This window comes from Drosophila guanche, unplaced genomic scaffold, assembly GCF_900245975.1.
Source record: "Drosophila guanche unplaced genomic scaffold, DGUA_6, whole genome shotgun sequence".
In the NCBI taxonomy this organism is placed as follows: Eukaryota; Metazoa; Arthropoda; class Insecta; order Diptera; family Drosophilidae; genus Drosophila; species Drosophila guanche.
Genome location: NW_022995784.1, coordinates 59373 through 71672, shown reverse-complemented (window position 1 = coordinate 71672; position 12300 = coordinate 59373). Strand labels below are relative to the sequence as shown.

General features: G+C 42.2%; 1 protein-coding gene across 3 annotated transcripts in view; it reads right to left on the bottom strand.

Annotated features, from left to right (window-relative positions):
• The window catches only part of LOC117591481 (armadillo segment polarity protein), a 14557-nt gene extending 2309 nt beyond the window's left edge, over window positions 1-12248 (bottom strand). Inside the window, exons 1-6 of one of the 3 annotated variants that reach the window (XM_034284767.1) lie at window positions 12165-12248; window positions 9875-9934; window positions 2370-4009; window positions 2109-2309; window positions 1767-2039; window positions 611-707 (exon numbers count right to left, since the gene is read on the bottom strand). In XM_034284767.1, coding sequence (XP_034140658.1) covers window positions 611-707; window positions 1767-2039; window positions 2109-2309; window positions 2370-4009; window positions 9875-9905 — 2242 coding nt within the window. In that variant the 5' untranslated portion in view covers window positions 9906-9934; window positions 12165-12248. Of the gene's footprint in view, window positions 1-610; window positions 708-1766; window positions 2040-2108; window positions 2310-2369; window positions 4010-9874; window positions 9935-10634; window positions 10764-12164 lie in introns of those variants that run through there. The other 2 variants (XM_034284766.1, XM_034284768.1) reach the window with 2 other exon arrangements.
• Window positions 12249-12300: the final 52 nt, after the last annotated feature.

Sequence of the window (12300 nt, the reverse complement as noted above, 5' to 3'; positions counted from 1 at the left end):
GAAAAAAAGAGTGTTGTGAATGTTGTATTTGTATTTGATATTTAATTTTTTATTTTTGGATTATGTGTATAAAAGTTATGATGTCGGTGATATTATAAATAAAAAAAAAAAAAAGAAAAAGGGAAGAGGGGGGGGGGGGGGGGGGGGGGGGGGGGGGGGCAGAGCAGGGAAGTAAACTAAAGTAATTTCCATCGGATACAGCGATTGATTGGGACTGCAACGATTGGTGATGGACGAGATAAATAATCAGGGAGGGGGGGGGAGAGATCACATTGAATTATAATTACGTAGTCTTCAAAGGCTGAAAATAACTTAACTTTAGCTTGGAATATTCATATGTTGTTTATTTGATGAACTAACACGATTACAATAAAATGTACATACATACATATGCAAGTATGCATGTAGGGGCAGGGGTAAGGGCTAAGAGCGGAGTTGGAGGCAGTGATGAATGGTCTTGATCTGCTTGCTTGGGCTGGGTGTTTGAAATGTGTTTTAGAACACTTGTTGATAATTCTTCTTCAATTTGAAGCGGGGATGACACACTAGGGTTTTGGGGGTGGAGGCTGGATCTCGGAACGTTGTTTCCTTATGCATATGACATACATACCTTGCTGATGGAATGCGCGACCTCCGGGCGAACTGTGTACACTGGGCGGACCTTGTCCGTAAAGGCCCTCATATGCTTCTTCGGGTCCAAGCATATCCTGTGATCAATCGAGTTCGTGATTGTGTTTGTTGTTGACAAAGTTTGGTTCGGTGTGTGTGTGTGTGTGTGTGTGTGTGTATTGCAGGTGTTTGTAAGTGGGCGTGCGTGTGCGAGTGATGTTTTTTCAGTTGTTTTTGTTTTTTTTTATTGGGATGGATCAGAAGTGAAAAGTTGTTAGGAATGAAGAAGACACAGGACACAAGTTTGTGTTCAGCGAGAGTGGTAAAGAGGAAGGTGATAGAGATACACGTGGTTGTAGAAAGTTAGTTGTTGTTCATGTGTGGAGGTATTGGTGGTGGTTCGGTGCGGTGGTTCGTCGGTTATTTCATGTTTTACCGTTGCAGTTGTGTTTTTTGTTGTTTGTGATGTAATTGTTTTCGTGTAGTTTGTTTGGTTTTTTTTGGTATTGGTTTTTACCATTAAACATAAAGGAAAAGAACAAAAAGTAAATAAAAAAAGGTGAATTAATTACAAAATAAAAATAATTAACACAAACGAATTTCAACAAAATCTGATTTCTAGGCGAAAAAGTATTAACAATTAAATATAGATATGTAAACTTATGATTCGAGACGGTTAATGGAAGGGAAAATGTTGTAATTGGCGAAGGGAGATGAGGGGGGGATAAGTACGGATTTTCGATATCGATTGCCATCTACAGACAAATGCTTTTCTACCTACTTATCGACTAGCATGTATCGAAATATCGATGCACATAATACAATATAACCAAAAACAGAAAAATTTGAATTTAAACGCATTGAAATTGAAATCTTAAGCAAATCCAAGGAATAGCGTTTATAATGGTCGCTACTTATATGAACGAATACAAGTATATACGGATACTTAATGCTGGAATAGTTTAAATTTCTAAAATGTTACAGTTTTATGTACAGAGTTCGCTTCGGCGCGGACGTGAAGGGGAAACAAAGAAGCAGAGTTATGAAATGAAAACCCAACGAAAGAGCTTAGGCATGGTACACCTGGTGAAATTTGGCTAGAGGTGCAAGGTACCTCAACTACACGGCTGGCCTCAATTAGACTAGTGTCCACGCACCTGCAGATCCGGACCCATGCCCAAATCAGCATTGGCCCAAATGTTGTTGTCCTCGCGCAGCAGAGAATTGGTCAGCTCAATAGAGAGACGCTTCTTGTAGTCCTGCGGCTTGTCCTCACTCATGCGGAAGAGTACTGCGGCGGCGTATGTGGCCACGCCCTCGTTGCGGGAGTGCAGCAGATCAGTGAGCGGCCCGGTAGCCCCCTCCTGTTCAATGATCTCGGCACCTTCCTTGTCGGCAGCTAGCTCGCAGAGAACGCCGGCAGCCACTCGCTATCAAGATACAAGGGGATATTTCCGATTAGCGAGCAGCTCTCGCTCGGGGTTGCTTAGCTAGCTTACCTGTATGTTTTCGATTTCGTTGAATAGCAAGCGCACAAATATCGGAATCACCGACTGCTGGCGTATGAGGGCGCGATTGTGCGATTCCCGAGCGAGGATATGCAAGGCGCCCACCGTGCCCTCGACAATTTCCTCCATGCGAACGCCGTCGGCGTAGGCAGACGGCTGCTGGGAGCCCGTAGTGGCAATCGATGAGCGTTGCTGCGGGGAAAAAAGGTTCAAGGACTATGAGCAGGGAGAGGGAAGAAGCCAGGATCTTACCCTTTCTGTGTCCTGGAAGGCGCGCATCAACAGACGCACCAAGTGGTGGATGGCGCCATGCTCTCGCAATGGAGCATGGTTGGCCGGACAGAGGGCCAGGTTACGAATGAGCCCGATGACGGCTTTTATAAGCGGCCATCGTGATGGTGGATGGAGTAACTTGACAATAACCGAAAGCCCGTAGTTGAGACGGACCGCATTCTGCGCCAGTTCCGAGTCGACGTGGCGCGAAGTGAGGTGGCGCAAGGCGCATACAGCCGGCTCAGTGATCTCCTCGCGATCGCCGGCATTGATGATGGTGCGAACAAGGGCGTCGACGCCGCCCACCTGGCAGACGGTGGCCTTGTTGCGCTGATTGTTGCACGTCAGATTCGAGAGGATGCCTGCGGCACAGGTGACCACGTTAACATCGGTGGAGCCGAGAACCTGAACCAGGGACTGCAGTAGGGCCTCTAGTCCCTCCACCTTGGTAGCCGCATCCGAAAGATTGCGGAGAGTCCACAGACAGTTCTGGACGAGACGGGGCGACATGTTGCCCAGGTGCATGGCCAGGGCCTGCATGCCGCCGGCGTCCACGATAGCTGGCTTGTTGCTCGAGCACACCGAGAGCACTTTGAGAACCCGCGATGTGGTCCAAAGGAGCTTCTCATAGTCATAGGAGCGCATGATGCGCACAAGTTCGTTGGGTCCGCCTGAAGCAAGAATAATAAGCTTGCTCTCCTGGTTGCCGTAAGCCAGGATCTGGAGACAGTCGGTGACGATGGCCAGGAACTTAACGTTGTTCCTCTGCAGCAGGGTGACCATTTTCTGTAGGCCGCCTGCCAGGCGCACGGCCATCTTGGATCCATCCTGATGGAGCAGGAGGTTATGCAGCGTGGTGATTGCGTAGAAGAGAACGCTCTCTACGGGCGACGATAACAGCTTCACAAGTGCCGGGATGCCGCCGCTCTTGAAGATTGCCAAGAGACCCTGGCGATGGTGCGACAGATTGTGGAGGGTGCCAACGGCGGCCTTGGTGCTCTCCAGGTCGTTGCTGTTCGATATGGCACGCACCAGGGCGGCCACCATTTGGGGACTGTTCATGATGGCATGGCGCGAGGCCTCCTTCTTGGACAATTGATGCACCATCATGGCGGCCTGCGAGACCACCACCTGGTCCTCGTCATTGAGCAGTTTGATCAGCTCTGGTATGGCCCGGGTGGCCAGCTCGGCGTCGTCCTGGTAGTTGATCAGGTTGACCACAGCGTGCTTTAGCATCTGAGAGGGCTCCGACAGACGCTGGACAGCCGTCGGCTGCTGCGGGTCGAACTGAGTGGAGGGTATCTCGATACCCTCCTCCAGGGTCTCCGGGAACATAGCGGCTCGCACTCTTTGCGAACGAGTCTGGCTCAACTGCTGGTTCATGTCGTCCACCTGATCCTGTGTGAAGTTCTGAGGAAAGCCAGTGTCTAGATCGAACATAAGCGGATCGCCCTCCATCTCCTCATCCTCTTTTCCAGAGAGTGATGGCACCTGTGTGACAGCACCCGAATGGATACCCGAGTCACCCAGATACGAGTTCTGTTGCCACATCAGCGTCTGCTCCTTGGCCGACACCATTGGTGGCAAGTCCGGCGGATTGTATTGATTGTTATGCGACACTGCCACAACATAAAAAGGAATAAAACGGATTAGAAATGGAAACAAAATAAAATTCAATTATGCACATACAGCTTTCATAAAAATAGTAGTGCCCCACTTTACCCCTTTCAAAGCTTTTTTGAGACACTTCCAATCTAATTCTAGTTAAGCAAGTGAACCCTTTTTATAAACGGTACTCGTAAAAAGTAAAAGTAAAAAAGAGTACAAAGGGTATATTGTATTTGTGGGGAATAACGGTTGTATGTAACGCACAGAAGGAATCGTTTCCGACCCCATAAGGTATATATATAATTAGCATCAATAGCCGAGTCGATAGAGCCATGTCTGTCTGTCTGTCTGCCCGTCTTGTTTGTCGGCTAGTTCTAGACTATAAGAGCTAGAGCCACCAAATTTTGGCTCCGGACTGCTGTATGTTCACACTGAAACCAGTGTATTTAAAAAATTAGCCACGCCCCCTTCCGCCGCCACGAAAGGGCGAAAACCTCCCAATTCTACAGTTTTGAAGATAAAAGAAAACTAAAAACGCCATTCCGTAGGGAATGACCATATCTATGAGATCACCAAATTGGGATCCGATTGGATCATTATCCCGCAGCATATAATTGTTTTTTGCACATTCTCTCATTCACACTCTGCTTTGCGCAGACACGTCTCTGCCTCTGCCTCTACCGCGTCTCTGCCCTGACTCTGCAGTGTATGGCTCTAGGGGAGGGTGGCAAGCTAAAGGTGCGTGTTGGCGTGAGTAGTGTTGTTGATGCAGATGACAGATGAAGAAAAAATGTAAAACTTGATTAATAACCGCTAAGGTGCAGATGTAGTACTGAGTGCCGGGTATAAAAGTTGTGACGCGTAAGAAGCGTCTCCCACGTCCCTTCTCGTTAAATATACTGGATTTTAGGGAATACAAATAAGAATAAATTCTCATCCTTTCTATACCTGGTACTCGCAGAGTAAATAGGGTATATTGTATTTGTGTAAATAACGGTTGTATGTAACGCACAGAAGGAAGCGTTTCTGACCCCATAAAGTATATATATTCTTGATCAGCATCAATAGCCGGTCGATTGAGCCATGTCTGTCTGTCCGTCCGTCCGTCTTGTTTGTCGGCTAGTTCTTAGAGACTGGCATATATATCAGATCACCAAATTGGGATCCGAGTGGATCGTTATTATAGCCACAATGAAGATGAATGATGAAATTAATTTCCAGTGGCTAAACCCAACCTATCCCGCAGCTTTTGTTGTTCTTTTCACATTCTCTCATTCACACTCTGCTTCACTCGGCCTCTGACTCTGTCGTCCCTCTGCCGACTGTTAGCTCACCCCGTCCCTCAGCTTATATTTGTTTTTGTTTTGTGTGCAGGGTCTTGTGAAGGGGGGCGAGCTAAAGGAGCGTGTTGGTGTGAGTAGTGTTGTAGATGTATATGACAGATGAAAAATGTTAAATTTGACAAAACACAGAAAAGGTGCAGAAGTAGTACTGAGTGCCGGGTATAAAAGTTGTGACGCTTAAGAAGCGTCTCACACGTCCCTTCTCGTTTTAACTGTAATGCATATTTACCCGTGCGACAGAGGTTTAAAATTTTAAAAAATCTGCAAGTCATGTTTGGTAAAGTTATAACCATTTTTAAGAGATATCAATGCACAACAATAATAAGATATTCGCATAAGTATTACCTCAACTTTCGCTTAAATATGAGTTGAAAGAGAGCAAAGAAATGTTGCCCAAAGTCAAATTTAGCACCAGTTGAGGGTTAACCACAAGATAAAAAGTTATACGATTTTGAATAGACTGGAATGTAAGCAATACAAATCAGAAGAAACCCCGTTACATTTGCTCTACATCTTCTTGTTTCTCATTATTTTTGAAAAATACCCATTAAAACTGTTGTTCATAAAAAAAGTAGTACTGTGTGTGTAGTGACGTTTTTGACGTTTATACCCGGTACTCCGTGAGTATATCTGTACCTTCTACCTACATCTAACATCTACGGAACTTCTTTCGCCAACACGCCCTTCTTCGCTCGCCGCTCTCCCCCAGTGACGCACACTGCATGAGGCAGAGTGTGCGAGCGAGAAAGAATGATAACAATAGGCAAGCAGAAGCAAAGCTGCTGGACAGGGTGCGGGTAGCCACTGGAAATTAATTGATTTATTCTGGCTATAATTATAATTCAATCTAAATCCAATATTCTCAGCCATCTGGATGCATTTGGTGGCCCTAGCTTGTATAGTCTCTGACATCCAGGCGCTTATCGAGGTGGACAGACAGACCGCCAGAAAGACATGGCTATATTAACTGAGCTATTAATTGATCAACAATTATATATACTTTATGCGGTCGTAAACGTGTCCGTCTATGCGTTACATACATCAACTTTCAAGCACAAATACAATATACCCTATTTAGTCTTCGAGTACCGGGTATAAATATCAAAGGGCATGCTGGGTTGAGCCTTATGACCACCAGCCCATATAAACTAGTATACGATCGTCAAGCGTTTGAGTAACACAAATATCCACGTAGTCATATTAGGATTCATAACCTGTATATTTCAGTTGAAAAATGCTTCTTAAAGGAATCTTTCAAAAACATCAAAATCATCCGAAACACTCAAGACAGCGCGCTAGGAACTTGGTTTTCTAATAACGAACGAGGCGGGACAACTTTTATACCCGGCACTCAGGACTACATCTAGATGTAGAAGACATCGCCAACCACTAGATATCGTTCAAATTACAGAACACGTAGTAAAAAGCCTACTAAATAAAATGCATCAAAAAATTGGATCAGTTAATCGTATTTTCCAATTTTTGAGATATTTAAAACAGAAATAAAATTTTTACTTTTTCCCTGCACATTCTGTGCAATAATGCCCGCTAGGTTTCACAGCAGATTTTTCGAAAGTGGCGCCATCTATGAAAATGTCTTGTACGCAACTTTGATGGTCATTTTTTTTTCTAATACAGAGCGTTAAAACCCGTGTCTTGGTTTTAACTTTTAAAAATTAGCTTTTGGCCACTGAAATAGCCACGAAATAAAAAGCCAAGTGCTGCGGTTCGACCGAGTCGGAATTCAAATCAATTTAATCTCTTCTTCTTTTCAATTTCGATATTCACCTATTAAATGCATGTTCTTCCTATTTCTCTATCGTATTCACATATCACATGTATGTTCTATAGCAACAAGCTTCTGTCAGTATGTCGTAAATGCAACAATTCAATATCTTAATGCTACAAATTCATTTTACTTATACAAAATACTAATTGCTCCCGGCCATAAGCCCTTTGCGCTAATTTGGCGTAAACAGCCACCAAAACTGGTCATTGGGACAATAGTGCATCTGCACCTCAGCGGTGTTTTGTCAAATTTAAAATTTTTTCTCCATCTGTCATCTACATCTACAACACTTCTCACACCAACACGCTCGCCGCCCTTCCCTAGACCCACATACTGCAGACTCGCGGCAGAGGCAGCGCCCGCACACAAAAAAAAAAACAATATATGCTGCGGGACGGGCTGGGTTAAAAGTCGGAAGAGGCAGGGGCAGGGGGAGGGCATAGGTAGGGGCCGAGTGAAGCAGAGGCAGAGTGTGAATGAGAGAATGTGAAAGGAACAACAAAAGCTGCTGGACAGGGTGGGTTTAGCCACAGAAAATTTATTTCTTCATTTTGGCTATAATAATGATCCACTCGGATCCCAATTTGGTGATCTGATAGATATGGCCATTCCCTACGGAATGGCGTTTTTAGTTTTCTTTTATTTTCAAAATTGTAGGTTTGGTAGGTTTTCGCCTTTTGGCGGGGGCGAAAGGGGGCGTAGCTCATTTTTGAAATACACTGGTTGCAGTGTGAGCATATAGCAGTCTGGATGCACAATTTGGTGGCTCTAGCTCTTATAGTCTCTGAGAACTAGCCGACAAACAAGACGGACAGACAGACATGGCTCTATCGACTCGGCTATTGATGCTGATCAAGAATATATATACTTTATGTGGTCGGAAACGCTTCCTTCTGTGCGTTACATACAACCGGTATTCTCCACAAATACAAGATACCCTATTTACTCTTCGAGTACCGGGTATAAATAGTCAAGTGTTTCAAGAACTATTGGCTCAAATCCTATTACCGCGTTGTCAGGACCTTGGCGTGAGACGTGTTGTAGATGTAGATGACAGATGAAGAAAAAATGAAAAAATTGACAAAAAACCGGTAAGGTACAGATGTAGTACTGAGTACCGGGTATAAGAGTTGTGACGCGTAAGAAGCGTCTCACCCGTCCCTTCTGGTTAGAAAGTAAAAAAACCAACAAAACTGAAAGTAATTCATACTCTACATGTTTCTTGAGGTTTAATATTTAGTTTTTAGTCAATTTCACTTCGGCCTTACTCCCGTCTAGCATGGAATAATAAGGTTCTCCCGAAGCTTCAATAGAATCTGAGCCAAAACTTCTTAACCAACAGGGCAAAAATTTGATCTGGTTGGCGGCAACTTTTAGCGAGCTTTTTTGAGTGTTTCGGATCATTATCTTGTTAAAAGTTTATTTGACAGGTATTTCAACAGGAATGTGAATGTAATGTGTTAAAAAGTACGCCGGCACACGGGATTTTGTGAAAAACGTCATCGCCAGGCTAGGAAGTACCACTTCATAAAGCTTGGAGCTCATAACGCCCAACATGTTTTTTTCCCAGACTGCTAACGCCAATCATATTCTCTTGGGTCTTTCTTACCATTTAATACAACTTTACACCCATCAGGCAAAAGTAGTTTTCAGCACTGATACAAAGGCTGGCAAAATTTGCAGGGTTCTCCTTCTACTTTTCTCAGATTTCAATTCCCCTATACCTCTTGACTTATCACTTGTATCATTTGTTAATTGGAAAACTTAAAAAAATTGTCTTAAAAATTGTTTTGATAGAAATGAGTTTCGGCACCAATATTTCATTGAACACAACTTTACATACAGACAAGAACACTGCCAGGCGTCATGAGTGCACAGGTCACACTCCGATATCTGCCTCACTGCATATGCATTCACACATTTTCGTTTCGTTTTATTTCGCAGATTGATTTAGTGCTTCTTGTGCCTCATTCTTCAAGTGGGACATAGCAATTCAAAAGCAAAGGAGAGGGCCGCAGAAGCGGCGTAGCATAATTTATGCAAAGATTTTTATTAAAAATGCTCCTTTCTGTTTGTTCGCTTACTAATTAAAGTCTTGGAAACAAAAAAAGGCGCACCCACGAACATACAAAAAGGAAGTGCGGGATGCTAGAGAAGTCGAAAATGAGTTTGAGAGAATGGGTCACCACGTGCATCTGCATACGTTTATGAGTGGGTGTTTGGGTGTGTAAGAATCAAGTTTCAAACAGTACAACAATGGCGCATATTCTTTATGCCCGACCGCGGCAACGGCAACCGAGTACTACTGGTACCAAGTGCAAATGAAGTGGTAACAAAAACCCAGCGCATGAGTGAGAGAGAGACAGATAGACGGAGGAAAATACACATACAAATGCAATCCCATCCTCCGTTACATTACGAGCTGCAGCGGCATTAAAAGCTAAATTGCTAAAAAAAACACAAGACAAAGCTCAGACCCGACACACCCCCGTAGGGAAAGACTTTCCAACCATCGACAGTGGTATGGGTTGGTTTTGATGGATTTTATTCGTGGTATACAATGTATACGATGGGATGAACAAAAAAAGATCATCCAATGTACGTATGTATGTACATTTGCATCGCAAACTGAGGGTACACTGGGAAAAAAAGGTAACCTATGTCGATGGATAAATCGAATACCCCTCGCGGATTTTTACAAACCAAACAGATTTTGAATAAATAAAGTGAGGTAATTTACTTACTTGTACGATTCTGGGCTGGCATATAACTCATCTTGGTGATTAAAGCGCTTTACAGCACACCTGCAATACAAACACAAACGACATTTTTAATTGAACATTTAAACTTTCTACATGCATGTGTCAAAGAGAAGATAAGAAAAAAAATTAACACTTGGGATTGAGATAGTTTTATAGCCATCTTAGCTGGCTGGCTCAGCAAAGCAAATCGACAGGAGTTAAGACTGCTAAAAACACTTTCTTGGAAATTAGCCTACACATATTTTCCACAGCACAAGCATAGTACGAAGAAATATGATGCTTCTTTACGTATGCATACACAAAGTCATGCAAACAAACTCTCAGAAATACATGTGTGTATGTGTGTCCGTGATCTACCTACCGAGGAGTTCAAGCAGAGCGTTTTGTACGAACCTTGTGATATTTAATAATTTTTCAAACCTGCTCTTAACACTCTTTTACACTAACAAATTGTGTATTTATTTTGTTGTAAGCTGCATCCGTCTTTGGAAAAGGCCCAGCAGAAAATGCGTCCGATTTTATCAGAATACATACAAATTCTGGTTGTGTGTATCCACCTCCATTGCACATGTGAACATGTAATGTATGAGTGTCAGCTTACCACACCACCGCTGGTTACTGGTTTGCTGTGACACTGCCAACTAGTAGTTTTCTCAAACATTATTTTTGCTACAAAGCAGCAATTCCCACAAATTAATTTGGAACCTTCGATAAGTTTACAAACTTGAATTACATTACTCACCGTGTCAATATAGTTCAGTTCTGCTGCTTAAAGCAGATTTTCTTTCTTAGACGCACTTCAAACAAAAAAATTGTACAGCAAAACCTGGACCTGTAGTATAACCGCGGACGTATACATATTATATACCATATGCCCCTCAAAAATATACCGAAATATACCATATTTTTTGTTATATAAACCGATGAAAATCGGTTCCCCGATTTAAATTTTCTGTTTGTCCCCTTTGGGCTGTGCCCATGAGCGAAATCTTTGTCTCAAGAAAATATTGCGCATCTGAGTACTGGGCTTTAATATTAATTTTTAAGCCTAGTACTCAGATCGATAAACTCGTTTGTCAGCAAACTGTGCAATATATTTTGCTAGCAGCAGAGTGTGACCACAGGTGAAAACCGCATTCCGCAAAAGGTTAATAAAACAATGAATGCAAATTGGATCCATGCTGGAGATTGCTTTTATTGGCGGCTCTTGCTTGATCGGAGTAGGAGGACAATCAACGAAATAAGCACCGACAACTTTGATTAAGGATCGGTCGCGCTATCCAGTCTGCTATATTAATAATAGTGATATCTCTTAATCGTTGGAGAGTCTCAAGTTAGGGCTTACTAACTTAGTAAACGCATTGCTTGTGCAGTTTACTTTCGTAACGCGTGGTATAAAGTGAAGTTTTCGTAATGGGCCGTAATTCCCATTTCTTTCTTTTATAGTGGGTGGGGATTTTTGGGATATGGTTTTATAGGTTTGTTTTTTGCAAAGTAATCCACCGCATGGTACTGCAACATAATATGAACGCTCAACACTAAATATAAAGGAAAATAGTGAGATCCTTATAATTCGTCCTTGAAGGACATGCGATGCATCACATGAAAGGTATTTTCTCAAGGATCAGGAATATACATACATTCATGATAACAAACCACTCAGTTCAAAGGATAATCAATTTAACTTTTATTTTTACTTTTTAAAATAAGAGTTACGGAATACCTCTTATTTTCAACTTTTATAAAAAAATCAAATATAACTCTTATTTTTTATTTGTATTATACAAATCATAATTAATTCTTATTTTTGATTTTAAAAGAATAAATTAAAAATAACTCTTAATTCTGATTTTTATTGAAAAAATTAAAAATAGGAATTAAAAATACTTTTTATATATAAATCGTAAATATAAGTTTTTGGCTGATATTGATAGTCATGACTGAAATATAATTTTCGGTGTATTTTATCTTGCTGTAACATATATCATTCGCAATGATTTATTTACTTCAATTTAGCCTTCATTGCCATCAAACTCTCTTAGCCAAAGGCTCTCTCACCAAGAGCCGAAGTTGATTATGCAGCCAGTTTTAACTCGGTTTGACCACTCTATGAGTTGTTTGCTTAGTGCTCAAACTCTTTGACATACCCACCCACATAAGCGTGTGCATACGTATGTATGTGTGTTTGGGGAGTTAAGCCACTACAGTTTTGTATATACATCAATTGTAAACATTGTTCATTTAAGGAACATTACCATAATCAAGCACTAACCGCGTTTGGAAAAGGTAATTCTGCTTAAAAGCAGAGTTTTTATAACGAAACTCACTACACTTAAATATCTTAAAACAATGGTGAAAACTATGTATATCATAGGATTGCTGATTGATATATCGATATTGCTTATGGT